The sequence below is a fragment of the Microcaecilia unicolor genome, chromosome 3 (assembly GCF_901765095.1).
Source record: "Microcaecilia unicolor chromosome 3, aMicUni1.1, whole genome shotgun sequence".
Lineage (NCBI taxonomy): Eukaryota > Metazoa > Chordata > Amphibia > Gymnophiona > Siphonopidae > Microcaecilia > Microcaecilia unicolor.
The window spans coordinates 446,666,379-446,681,310 of NC_044033.1; the positions used below are offsets into that span (position 1 = coordinate 446,666,379).

The 14,932-nt window shown below is 41.1% G+C and overlaps 1 protein-coding gene across 1 annotated transcript in view; it reads right to left on the reverse strand.

Moving 5' to 3' along the window:
- The window catches only part of TPO (thyroid peroxidase), a 127,618-nt gene that overhangs the window by 32,383 nt on the left and 80,303 nt on the right, over positions 1 to 14,932 (reverse strand). The window contains exons 7-9 of the mRNA XM_030195157.1: positions 12,589 to 12,847; positions 9,545 to 9,715; positions 5,588 to 5,825 (exon numbers count right to left, since the gene is read on the reverse strand). Coding sequence (XP_030051017.1) covers positions 5,588 to 5,825; positions 9,545 to 9,715; positions 12,589 to 12,847 — 668 coding nt within the window. The remainder of the gene's footprint in view (positions 1 to 5,587; positions 5,826 to 9,544; positions 9,716 to 12,588; positions 12,848 to 14,932) is intronic.

The window sequence follows — 14,932 nt, forward strand, 5'->3', positions numbered from 1 at the left end:
ATGCAGACGATGTCACTATCTACATCCCGTTCAAACATGATCTAAATGAAATCACCAACGAGATCAACCAAAGCCTCCAAATCATGCATACCTGGGCGGATGCATTCCAACTAAAACTTAACGCAGAAAAAACACAATGTCTTGTACTCACCTCCCAACATAACACAAAAAACGTCTCTACCATAATCACACCATACTGCTCTCTTCCAGTCTCACAAAACCTGAAAATTCTCTGAGTTACTATGGATCGAAACCTCACTCTCGATACCCACGTGAAGAACACAATGAAAAAGATGTTCCACACCATGTGGAAACTCAAAAGAGAAAAACCATTCTTCCCGAGATACGTCTTCCGCACCCTGGTACAGTCAATGGTAATACGTCATCTGGAATACTGCAACGCACTATATGCGGGCTGCAAAGAACAGACTATCAAAAAACTCCAAACAGCCCAGAACACTGCTGCCAGACTCATATTTGGAAAAGCTAAATATGAAAATGCAACACCACTAAGAAAGGAACTGCACTGGCTCCCACTCAAAGAACGCATTGCGTTCAAGATATGTATGATTGTACACAAAATTATTCACGCAGATGCCCCGATCTACATGCTGAACCTAGTGGATCTACCTCCCAGAAACACCACAAGAACATCCCGCAAATTTCTCAATTTGAACTTCCCCAGCTGTAAAGGGCTAAAATACAAGCTGATGCGTGCCACTACCTTCTCCTACACGAGCACGCAGATATGGAATGCTCTACCCACAGACCTGAAATCAATTGTCGAAACAAATAACTTTCGCAAATCTCTGAAGACATACTTCTTCAACAAGACCTACAACGAGAGCCAAGAACTTCACTAATTCACTTTCCCAACCCAACCAGTTAGGAAAATCCACTTCTGCTATCACCCGCCTAATCACTTCCCCTTCCCCCCCTACTTAATCTCTACACACTACTAACTGTATCTGATACTCTGTAATGACAATACATAACAAAACTATGTAAGCCACATTGAGCCTGCAAATAGGTGGGATAATGTGGGATTCAATTGCAATAAATAAATACATAAAAATAAATCTTCCGATTTGTGTCGGAAGATGGCCGGCAATCACTTTGTGACCTATGGAACCTTGTAAGTCTAAGTGCTTTGAAAATGAGCCCCATAGTCACATCAAACCCCATAGCCTTAAGCGCTCCTTCACTCAAAGCAACCATGGGGGATCCTCTGGACCGAATAGATGGGGTCCAAGCAAAATACTAGACCAACATCTGCTGCTTGGGGGAAGATGTCAGGTTAGCCGCAGGAGCAGTCTTGACTATCCCCTTACTCTTAGTATGAAGCTTAAGGAAATATGCACAGCAAAAACACAGCAGGTAAGGAGAGACCGGGAGCTGCACTGTAGTCATGCCACCATCTTAGCCACTCCCCTCATCACTGATGGAACCTTCTTAAGGACACCTGAGACTTGCAATAGCTGGGTCTCTTATCATATCAAAGAAGAAGGGTTCATATCTCTTGACTTATCTACAGGATCTGGATATTCTGTGTTGACAAGAGTTCTATGAGAAGGGTAAAGGCTATGGGCATAGTTTTTTGGGGGTTGGCAAGAGGGGTATTGCCTCCCCAATGAGCTGCCCCTATCTGGGCAAGGGTAAGGGCACAGATGCCCAGACACTGACTTCTCCTGGGCCGCTACTACAGTGGCCTGAAGGAACCATGAGCTGCCCTGTCTCTCTCTCATGCTCGTTCTCTCTCCTCTCCAAGTCTGACCCTCGCAGAAGCAAAACAAAATGAAACCATGCACGAGACCATAGCCCTGCATGCACCACTGACAGTTTATTTCCTCTTCCCTCCCTCTCCAAAACAGGAAGTTACAACATGAGGAGAGGGAGGAGAAAGCATGTTGGTAGTGGCACGCAGGGCTACAGCCCCGCTCACATTTTCATTTTGTTTCTTGCTTTGCCACCGCAAGCATGAGGGTTGGAGAGGGAAGAGAGGAGTGCAAGTGAGCATGAGAGAGAAACAGGGCAGCTCGTGGTACTTCCAGGCCACTACAGTAGTGGTCTGGGAGGAAGTAGTGTCTGGGTGCCTGAGTCCTTACCCCTACCCAGGTAGGGGCAGTAAGGAATTAATTTTGTTTTGCAATGGGGGAGGGAAGTGAGCAAGAAGCAGGGCAGGAAAGCTTGCCTTCAGGCAACTGCTGACTCATGAGGTTTTAATTAGTCACCAGGAGGGAGCAAGGTGAAAAGAGAGAGAAGGGACAATGGTGGGGTGAGGGAAAGAGAGATGGGACTATACTGTATGATGGGGGAAGGCAAAAAGAGACAATAGTATTGGGGAGAGATGGGCTATGCTGAATGAAAGGAGGAAAGAGAGAGACAGAGTAATGCTTGGTGCTGGGGGATGATAGAAGGGCGATGATGGGGGCAAGAGAAACAGAGGGGTGATGCTGGATGGTGGGGGCATAAGGCGTCAGAAACAGCTGATCACAGCAGGAACTTCCTTGAACGAAGGCACTACTCTGGCGCTGAACTAAAGAAGACTCTCTTCGGCTGCAGCAAACGAGGTTGGGGCGGGTGGCAATGGTGGCGGGGGAGGGTTGGTGGCGGGAGGGGGGGTTCAAGGGGATCGTCACCAGGGGGGCCAGGGCCAAATCTACAGGGGCCCAGGCCCCACATAGCTACGCCACTGACGTGTGCTAAGCACTAACACGGGCTTAGCGCATGGAAAAAGGTCTACTTCAGAACGCACTAAAAGTATCCTGCAGTAATTTATCTGTTGACACATGCTTAGCATGAACTATTTATTTTTTTGGGAGGGGGGAGTGGCATGGACAGGGAATGGGCATGGAAGTGTTATCCAATTAGTATGTTCACATCAATGCATGCTAACTGGATAACATGGGAGCCCTTTCTGCCTCCTAAATAGGAGGCAGTAAGTGCTCTTGCATATTATTTTTGCAAGTCCCATGTGTTAATTGAAAACTGGACTATTTTAATGCATGGTAAACATGGGCTTAACACACGGGAAAGTCTTGGGTTATGCCATGTTAAGCCTATTTCTTTTTACCACAGCTTAGTAAAAGGGACCCTTACATATCTAGTACTGAAAATTAGTGCTAAATACCATACTTTTTCCCTCTTTAAATCCAGCTTTATAATTGTCCATGCTTTAGGCTTCTAAATTTAGGGCTCAACTTTTATCAATTTTAGGCTCCTAAGCCCTTTTAAAATCCATTTATTGTTGCTACAGTCTTTTTCAATATAAGGTATAAACTTATCAATAAATGAATCCTTAACTGAATACCTGGAAATCAATAGACTAATGAAGTGGAGAAAAGATTGGCAATTATTCTCAGTTATTAACGATGATGAGTTCTCTCATCATAGGGCTTTGAGTACGTATTTCCTCTATGGAAAAATCTTCTTTACAACTTCAGATGGAAGTTTTATATGGTCAGTAGAAAAAGATTCTTTGTTAGACTATGTATATATCTATAAATACTGTTGTGTATGAGCTCTTAAAACCACATAGATCTTTTCTTCAGCACCGGGTCTCGAAAGCTCACATTTACCATCAGCTTTGGATAACTGTTAAATTGATTTCGTGAAAAATGTATCAAACTTGCAGTGAATTCAGTTTTCTTCAGGAGTGATGCAGCTTGTTGTGAATTGCTTTCTTCTTTCTTGCTTTCAACACTTTCCATGGAGATTCAAGTACAAAGTTTTTTTTTTCATTTGGACCAATTATGTTAATATGAGCAATATTTGAATCTCAGCATTTTAGGGTTTTGGTCCAAGTTATTATTTTACTCCAACTCGATTACTGTAATTCACAATGGGCCCTGTTTACTAAGGTGCGCTAGCGTTTTTAGTGCTTGCTAAAAATTAGTGCTCGCTAATGCTAGAGACACTCATATATTCCTATAGGTGTCTCTAACATTAGCGCTTGCTAAAAACGATAGCGCAACTTAGTAAACAGGTCTCTATATGTTGAAATTTCTTTTCATTTAATAAATAGATTTTTGTACTGCAGAAAATGGCAGCCAGATTGATTTTTGGATCTGGTAAATTTGATAGGGTTATACCATTGAAGATTCAACTTCATTGGCTGTCTTGTCAAGCTAGTGTAGAGTTTAAGACCATTTGTATTACTTATAACATTTTAAGGGGTTTAGGTCCATATTATCTTACTTAAGTGATTTCTTATCCAGTGGTCAGAAGTCAATTGTGTTTCCCAACTTCCCTTTGTTTGAGTTAACCATCAATGAAACATATTCGCTTTAAGTATATTTTATTGTAATTCTTTGAGGGGGGTCTTTTACTAAGGCATGGTCACGTTTTTGGTGCGTGCTAAAATTGGGCTAGAGATGCCCATAGGAACGCTTTGGCATCTCTAACGTTTAGCACACGCCAAAAATGTGAGCACGCCATAGTAAAAGACCCCTATATTTGGGTATATCATCATTTAGGATTCAGGCTCTGCAGGTCGTACAAAATGCTGCAGCGCATTTGATTACTGGAGTGTGTAGATCAGAACATATTACTCCAGTATTTAAAAAATTACATTGGATACCTGTTGAGTTCAGAATTGTTTTTAAGGTTTTTATGTTATTACAACAGAGTGTATATGGGATTGTTCCTGATTAATTTTGTAAAGCTTTAAAAATGTATCAACCAGGTCGATCATTATGATCTGGAAAACTCAATCAGCTTTTTGTACCTTCTCCAATGTGGTACCACTATGTTGACAGAAAGCTGCGAGCTTTGTTGATTGCTGGTCTTTCACTATGGAATGCTTTGCCTGGACATTTAAGACACTCAGCAGTTTAAACAAAATTTGAAAACTCATTATTTTGTAGAGGCCTTTTTGGAAGAATGATGAGGTGTACTGCTGTAAACCTATGTCTTATCTGGACTGATTGTTAATTGTTATTTGATGAATACTGTGTTTGTTTTTAGGTTTAATGAACTGTATATATGTTTTTTGATACCCACTTTGGGTAAAGGTGGGATACAACTACAAACAAACAAACAATAAATAAATAAATAAAAGTCATTTTACATTTCACGCTGCTAAAATTGGAATTGCCTTCCTCAATATTTCAGAAATGTTCCTTCCTAAATTCCTTTTCATAAAAATCTGAAGATCTTTCTTTTTTTAAATATTATAATATTTAATATTGTAAGTTATTGAAAATAATGTAATTCTCAGCATATTCCCCCAGATTCTATATAGCATGCCTTGGTGTAAATAGATGTGCATAGTTTTAGGTGCTGGGATATCAACTAAGCGTATTCTATATACTGCACCTAAATGTAGGTGCCGCTTATAGAATATGCTTAGTCGGCATTGAGTTCCGCGCCAATTTTTCAGGCGCCATATATAGAATCTCCCCCATTGTGCTGACTTCTTGATGTAATCTGCTCAAAATCCATGTTGAAATTGGGTGCTGAATTAAGTGCTCAGATTAGATTAGATTCTTCTTCGTCCTTATAAGCATTTATACACTACACACTGTTTGCAAATATACATGAGTGAATTAATGCCAATTGGCATAGGTTTATAATATTGAGTACTTACCAGTCACCTTCCCTTAGTACTTTCATTTGCTTTCCAATGATGCATGCAAATAATGGACCGGTTCTGGCATCTGGAAGGAAGTTTTCTGCCAGGCCACCAAGCCAAACATCAATATTGTCAGGATGTCCATACAAATCCATGAGTTTTTCAACCAAACTATAATTAGATATTGCTGTAGATAGATCCTTTTGATTCTCCAGTCTTGATAAACCACAAAATTCCCTCCAGTCATTGTACCCTACAGAGAAAACATCCTAATGGTAAAGTAAACTGAAATGGAAAATGTGGTTTGTCATCAAAATGCATATTTTGATTGAGATAGTGTTGATGTGGACTGACTCAGTGGCTCAGGTGGCAAGTTCTATGCACTGCTATAAGGAAGGTTTTATAATAGAAAGGACCATAATCATTTCTTAAGGGTGTCACCTTTTGGCTGGAATTGGGGGCTATGTTTGCAGACTTCTGGACGGATAGCTAGACAAAGTATGTTGGAAGCAGGTGGTATAAAACATAGATGAGTTAATTTTGGGTAGTTGGGAATGAAGGCTCATGACATTAGATTCCAGTTCTGGTATGAACTGAACTAGACATACAAAAAAGCCGAAGGAAACTGTCAGGTCCAAAATAAATGATCATTCTCCAGTTGTATAGAGCAGTATTTGTGGTCTAGTAAAATTAATATTTTATATGGCTTATTTTTATAGCAGGGTTTCTCAACCCAGTCCTTGGGACACTTCCAGCCAGTCAGGAAATCCATAATGAATATGCCTGAAATAAGTTTGCATGCACTGCCTCCAGTGTATCCAAATTTCTCTCATGCATATTTATTATGGATTTCCTGAGAACCTGATTGGCTGGGTGTGTCCTGAAGACTGGATTAAGAACTATTGTTCTATAGTGTTGTAAAATTCTTAAGGTACCCTTAATAGTAAGTATCGTGTTTCTTAGTCTACAGCTAGTCATATACTTTTCTGGTTATAAAGTTTGAATTGTCTAATCACTGTTGCATGATTTGAATTTGATTTCCAGTTGTATGATAGTATAAAGCTGGCCCTACGAATTTAAAACTACAATATTCCTAGTGGTTTTGTTTCATGTTTCAAATTATATATATTTAAAGGGAGCAAAAACAGAAAAATAAAAATTCTTAATATCGGTTGATATTTTCTGATTTACAATATCTTCTAGCATTAATATGTCAATAGTGTGAAGATACTCAGTGAGAGGAATCAAATGTACCTAGGACTCACTTCAGGTGGGAATAGACATCAGAGTTAGAAAATTAAACTCCCTTTTCTAAATAAGAAAAATAGGTACAGGAACTTCTTAAAATATCTAACACTATGCATCTTTGTGATACCTACTAATAAAACAAAGATACTAATATTTATTTGTGCCTTACGCAGTTCAAGTTAACCAGACAAACATTTTGGTTAATTTTAACAGGTTATTCCAAACATAACTAGTCAAGGGGCATTTTACTAAACTGTGGTAAAATTTACAGTTACCATAGCTTAACATAGGATTTTACTCTTCTATGCCCACTCTTAACATAGGATTTAAACCTCTTCCATGCCCACTCTCCGCCTATGTCATGCCCCCTGATACCAAAAGGGCTCAAGGGCAGATTCTATATATGGTGCCTAAAATTTCCATGTGGTATATAGAATATGCTTAGCTGATATCACAGTGCTTAAAACTACATGGATTCATTTGCACAAAAAACGTGGCGTAAATACCAGCATTTAGATTTAGGTGCACAGGGACATATTCTATAACAGTAAATGTAAATTTTGCAATGCCCATGAAATGCCCATTTCCTCACCCATAACCATGCCCTTCTGTAGCTGCATGCATTAGAATTTAGGTGCAGTGCATTACAGAATACCCTTAGCGAGTTATGTGTATAAATTCTAATTAATTGTTTTATCAAGCTGTTAAGCATTGTTAACAGCTCTTAACAAGCAATAATGAGCACTAATTGGCAAAAATTAGAATTTACGCACATACATTGCTAAGCATATTCTGTAATATACTGCGCCTAAATTATAACATGCGCAGGCAAAAAGGGGTGTGCTTAGGGGTGTGGAAATGATCATTTCATGGGTGTTCCAAAATCTACACATATGGGCCAGTGTGTGTAAATCTACGTGCAGGGATTTACACCAGCTTTTCGTTAGTGTAAATGGATGCATGTAGATTTAGTCGCATGAACTACACCTAAGCATATTCTAAATACTGCGTGTTACATGCGGCATATAGAATACGCTTAGGTATAATTACCTAATGTACATTAATTTTAGATGCTATATATAGAATCAGGCCTGAAACACATCTAGCCATGCCCCCCCAAATTTGCGCACGTTACGATTTACATGCAGATCATTATAGATTACGATCTACACATAAATCCTAATTAAGGCCAATTGACACCAATAATTGGTTGTTAGCGGACAATTATTGGCACTGATTGGCATGTTAAGCATGGGTTTAAAAAAAGATTTGGACAAATTCCTGGAGGAAAAGTCCATAGTCTGCTATTGAGATAGACATGGAAAGCAACTGCTTGTCCTGGGATGTCTAGTATGGAGTGTTGCCACGATTTGGGTTTCTGCCAGGTACTTATAACCTGGCTTGGCCACTGTTTGCAAAACAGGATACTGAGCTAGATGGACCATTGATCTGACCCAGTATAGCTACTCTTATGTTCTTATGTTAAGTTGTATCCAAAGAGAAAACAAAAAGGAGGAGGAAACCCTCACGTGCAACGAAGGCAATGAACAAAAAAGTGAGGACAGCTCAAGGAGCTGTTACATTAAAGACTTCCTGACATCCTCCTTGAGCTGTCCTCACTTTTTTGTTCATTGCTTATGTTAAGTTATGCATGCAAATTGGCTACATGTGCTGATTTGCACATGTAACTTCATCGTTTACAAAAATCCGAGGGTAACTGTGAAAATACTGCAACGCCCCTTAACATGGTTCTGCCCTAGCAGTTAAGAAGGGGTAAACTTGGCATTACATACTTAACATGGTATAGTAATAGGGCTTCTAAGTTAGCCCTCCTAAATATAGCAGGTTAGAGTTAACTGATTCTTCTGCTACAAGTTAACTTGGCCCACATAAATAGAAGGTCTAAGCTAACTGCAGAAGAAGTCAGTTAACTCTAATCTGCTATATTTAGCAGGCTTAACTTAGAGGTCATTTTAAGTGCATAGTGCTGACTATTAACATCCTGCAAACAAAAACCAGGACAAATGCTACTAATACTTCGTAGTTACCTATATAAATTATCCCAGATATTTTTTATTTTTTAATATTTTTTGAGATTTTTTAAGAAGAGTATCCTCAGAGATACCCACTTCTTTAGTAGTTAATAATAACTTATGCCAGGTAGAATAGCACTTCATTCATTGGGTTACTCTTCATATTGCCACCATATAATGTGCTTTTTGTATCAAGTGTTGATGCAAACAATCTAAAAATCAATAAATCAAAAAAACCTTCACCAAACTTGTAGCCGGCTGTCACTTCTAAAAAGTTGCCAAAGCAATAATTGAAGCTGAACTTATCTGTAGAGTCCACGTCCTCACTGACTCAACGCTCAAAACTGACAAAGCGGGAAAAAAAGAGACTGCTCTCTCATGGAATCGCCTGACGCTGCGGGTTTCAAACTAATTTCCTCAGAGACTTGGGTTAAAGCCGTCTTCAATGTTGAAACCGAGTGCTGGTCCAACATGCCTCCAACTTTTTCTACTTTTATCCAATTAATTTTTGGCCACATATCAAGCTGTCCTGCCAAGTTAACTCTCAGTCACCCCAACATTTAAACAGGCAATGAACCCAGTTAGCTCCTTCAATTGCACAAATATGTTGCTTTGAATATGGATCCCAAAGAGTTTGTTGGTGTACTATCAAAATAATATTTGACCCAAAGTGCATTTGTTGTTTACTTACCTGGAAGGCCATGATCACGACCTCTTTGTAGGTTTAGTGATGCCAGGTCCAATGAACCAACATTAGACAGTACAAATAGTTTTTCCGTTAGTTCTTCATTCATCATTTGATCTTGCATTTGTAGTTTTGCTGATCCTACCAGAAGCCCTCTTATTAAGGGATCTAAACCACCTTAGCATAAAAAGTATAGGAAACAAAATGATAAGTAGTGCTATTTACAGTGTTTTACAATTTATAAATAATATTGTCAAAGGGGGTACGAGATGGCATATTAATAAAAATTCTCTTGACAAAGTGCATATAGCTATTTCATAACATGGTTTTACCTTCTCTCTTCTTCTCCTTCTTCCCTTCATTTGATTCAGGAAGGAATTTGGGCCTTCGCAGGAGAAAACCTTCACTGAAACTTGCAGGATAGGGGAGAATGATTTTTTTTTTTTATTGCTTGGCTATCTTTAATTATTCATTTTAGTTTTATGTGTGGTGATTTCTTAGAATTTACTTATTGATTTGAATTCATTATGGGGCCCTTTTACTAAGCTGTATCAGGCACTAATGTGTGTCTAATGCAGCTTACAATGGCATACCGCAGGATGTGTTCAGGTGTACCATAGTAAGTGCCAAATGTGCACCCAAAAACTGGGCTGGCCATTGGCAGCTTGAAGCTTCTAGGGAGGAAAGATAACACATTATCTTTCTACAAACAACTGCACTTTGTGACGTGAAATACAAGTTGTGTTATTCAATTTGTAGAATAATGAGGTGCTTTGCATGATATTGCATGTTTTTCATTCCACTATTTAATTTGTTGAACTTTCAAGATGTATTTTACGGGCAAAAATATCACATGATTTAGTCATTTAAGGCTGTATTTAGCAAATGGTACTCAAAATTTGATGCCAACAAAAATTGGCACTGAACGGTATTCCGGAATTGGTGCTTTTTATAGAATAGCATGTAGTGCAGGGATCTGCACCCAACTTTAGGTGTGAGGAGTTACACCAACTGAAACCGGGTGTAAATCCCTGTCTGCAAACTGTGCGGAGATCTGCACTATTCTATTCTATAACATTTTAAAGGAACGCCCGTGACCCACCCATGCTCCTCTCATGGCCACGCCCCTTTTGCAGATCTGTGTTTTTGCACAGATCTGCCATTTCTGTCCCGTTTTGCTGCCTTGTATCTGTTAGAATGCTTTTCCACGCTGAAATTTTGGTACAGAAGTAGTGCCCAACGCTTGGCACCACATATAGAATTCCCTCATTAGTGTACATTGGGGTGCTTTCACTAAAGGATGTTAGGCTCTAACTAGGGTTACCATATTTTGTCCCCCGAAAAGAAGGACATATGCCCCACCCCACCACACATCCTGCCCCCTTTCACACCCCACCCCACCCCCTTTCACGCCCTCGCTCCGCCCCTGTCACATTTTCCCCTCCCCCCTGTCACACACCCCATCACCCCCCCTCCCCACCACCCCCCTCCTCTTACCTTACTACTGCCCTGATGGTCTAGTGACCTCTTCGGGGCAGGAAAGAGTCCCCTCTTTCCTGCTCGGAGCGCTGCCCTGCATGCATCCTTCCTGTTGCTGATCTCGGCGCCGATTCAAAATGGCCGCCGAGAGTTGCATTCTCGCGCGGTCACTTCAACTCTCGACGGCCATTTTGAATCGGCACCAAGATCAGCAACAGGAAGGATGCATGCAGGGCAGCGCTCCGGGCAGGAAAGAGGGGGCTCTTTCCTGCCCCGAAGGCGGAAGAGGTCACTAGACCACCAGAGCAGTAGTAAGTAAGGGGAGGCTAGCAATCTGCCCGTTTGTCCACAAATCCGGTCAAATGGGCAGATTGGCAAAACCCATCCGGTTGCCCGGACATGTCCTCAAAAAGAGGACGTGTCCGGGTAAATCTGGACATATGGTAACCCTAGCTCTAACACATGCTTATTGCATGAAAAGCAGGCTATCGTTAGCATGCGCTAACTTGTATGTTAGCTATTTTTTCAAAAACATTTTTGAAGGGGGTAAGTCATGGTCAGAGAATGGGCATGGAAGCATTAATAAGCTAGCACTTTCGTATTAGCATGTGCTAACTGGTAACACTGAGTTAACACGGGAGCACTTAGTGCTTCCTAAATAGGTGGTGTTAAGTGCACCCGTGTTAACTCCTTGCAGGTAATGCTTGCTAATACAAACATTAGCACATGATCTGAAAAAAAAAAACTATTCAAAAATGCCTTAAATTGTGCAACACTGAATCTGGTTTTAGTGCATGGGAAAGTTCTGTATTAAGATGTGCTAATCCCAGATTCTTATGCCCTTTAATAAAAGGGTTCTGTTATTTGTCAGAAACTGTACACTGTCCCTCTATATAGTGAGACATGAGTTGTGCGCAAATCCGGTCATAAAATGGATTTGCACGCACAACTTAGTGTAACAAGTTAATCAGTGCCAATAAGTGAACTTATCACTTATTGACGGTAATTGGCAATAATTAGAATTTAGGCACACAAATGCCTAAGCGTATTCTATACTTGATGCACATAAATTCTAAGATGTGGATCTAAAAATGGGGCATGGCCATGGGTATAGAATGGGCAGGTTATGGGCATTCCTAGAATTTACACGTAGTGTATAGAATATGCCATTCTATGCATAATTTAGTTATTTTCGTTGGTGTAAATGGCCATGACTAAATATAGTTGCAGAAAAAAGGGTGTTGGGAGTATCCTATAAAATACACCTAGATTTATTCTACCAACCATGCCTAATGTTAGGCACAGTTTATAAAATACACCTCTGTATTTTTTTCTGGCGCTAATTTTTTAGGCATGATATATAGAACCTAGCCCTATTTTCTTAATGCATGTTAATAACTACCCCCTTAAATCAGGCTATTGCTGACGTATGAAAAGGCTTTTTGCCCAGCAGCTTGGGAAAAAATAACTATACCTCCATGAAGCCTTTCTTGTATTCTCTATACAGTACAATAAAATATTCTGCTGGAAGACGGTGCAATAGCATAAGAAAATACAATAATATTAATTACCTTCTTTAATTAGTCTCCAAGGGCTAAAGAAAACCTCATGCAGATGTAGATTTGGAAACTCTGGATGATCCTGGAACTGTGCATTAAGTCTCTTTATCATTGGTGGTATTGTTGCATGACCAAAGCGAAAAGCTGCTGTTGAGAAAACGTTCGATATAGTGGGATTCACAGTGGAATCATATCCTTGGTATTGTCCAATATACTGGTTAACGGCTACAGGACCAATGATTTTTGGAATGTAGTCTCGAAGGGTAATAATCTAAAATACAAAGAAAAAATGAATTCAGCAGAAAAAGAAAGATATCTGAAGGCCCATTTTATATAGAGACTCTAGGTCAGGACATGCTCATTTCCTAAGATATTATAGAAAAGTCTCTGTCACACTCAAATCTTGCCCATGCTATGCCTTTCCTCACCTCCTTGAAATCTCTGCATGGTGTGGATCTCCTGGTGTAAATAGTAGCTTTCTTAGGGTGTCTTTTATTAAGATGCGCTCACGTTTTTAGCACACGCTAAAATTGTGGGCGCGCTAAATGTTAGAGACGTCCATAGGAATGCATTGGCATCTCCAAAAGGACAAAAAAACATGAGCACATCTTAATAAAAGACCCCCTGAAACTGCATGTAAATGCTGCTATTAACATGTGGAGATGATTTTGGAATAGAGGCCTTAGATTCTAAAGTTATCAATATCAAAGGTAATTATGCAATTTTATGTTTATATATCTACTATAATAAAACTCACCCTCAACATTCTGAAGACAACGTTCTGAAGTCACTCAGTCACTCCCTGAAGGGTTCGTCACTGACCATGTCTGTCTGCCCCGCCCTCGCATGATGGACCAATCAGAAAAAGCACCCTCAACGTTCTGAAACACAAAGGACCATCACAAAACCGTTCCCAAGCAACGCTAGGCAACGTAAGACGGACCTATCAGAGGAAACTACGTGGCAATAAGGGAGGAGCATTCACCAGCAGAACGGCTCATTATCTGTGCAGCACAGAGAGCACAGAACCACCGCTTGAACGAGAAAAGAATATTCCTGCTGTGGGTATGTGCAAAAATAGAACGGGGGGGGGGGGGGGGGGGGAGAAATTTTTAAATGCCTAATGCCGGTACTGAAGAGTGCCGGAGGGCCTATAGCACAGACTATATTTGGGTTCGCTTGACGTGGAGTCGGTGGAGCCAGAGAACAGCATGCCCCTCACCATCTGGGATGTGGACGAACAGGACAAGCTGCGGCCCAGCTGGAAGGATTACCCACGACCCAGCCAGCAGCAAACAGCGACCAAGGAAGGGGGAGGAGTAGGGAAACATGCGGAGCGTGTTACCCTACTCCTTCCCTGCCTAGGAATCGCTGGAGACTGGCTGCCAAACTAACGAAACAACCGCACACCGACGCACCACCTCCATCATTCGAAAGGCATCCACTCTTTCTTCAACAGAAAGGCAAACTAATAATACAAAACAAACAAAGAATACCCAGTTTCTCACGCGGCTGCAGGTAACTCCCCACCCCCTTCCTCTTCCCCTTTTGCCGAAGCGGTCAAGGACGTGCCCAACCATCCCCAGCCTCAGGCAAGCCATCTCCCACCTCTGGGATTCCCCGAGCACCCGGAAAAAGATGGCGCTGCTTCCCGCAGCGCATAAATGATCCAGCATTCCCCTGCAGCCGGCCTGAAATGGACCGAAAATACCGGATCACCCCCCGATGGCCCGAGACCGTGCTCCTCTCCCTTCCGCCAACTTAAAACAACCATCCCCATCCTCAGGCAAGCCGTCTCCCACCTCTAGGATGCCCAGAACCCCAGCCCAACGGAAAAAGACGGCGCTGCTTCCCACAGCACATTCTCTTCCAGCGTTCCCATACAGCAGCCCTGAAACAGCCAAAAAATACCGACAAACCAAGAACGTGCTCCTCTACCTTCCGCCCATCTAAAACAACACTGCTGCCTCAGCACAACACAAAAAAATACCTGGAAAAAACAATCCACCACTCAGCAAAGGCTGACCCCCCTACAACCACATTTACATTTCACCAACAGAAAGACCCCCCTCCACAAACCTCCTTGACAGACAAAACCACACACACACAATACAACAGAAACACACCCTCAAAGCCACACACCAATTCATCCCACTTTGCCAGCAGAGCACAGCACATCCCCCAACCCCCCAAGCAAAAAACAAAACAAAAAAAAAACACACACATCAACAACCTGCACACACACCCCACCCTCACACACACACACACACACACACACACACACACACACACACACACACACACACACACAAAATAACTCTGTGACACATACACACACAAAAAAAGCCACATGCTA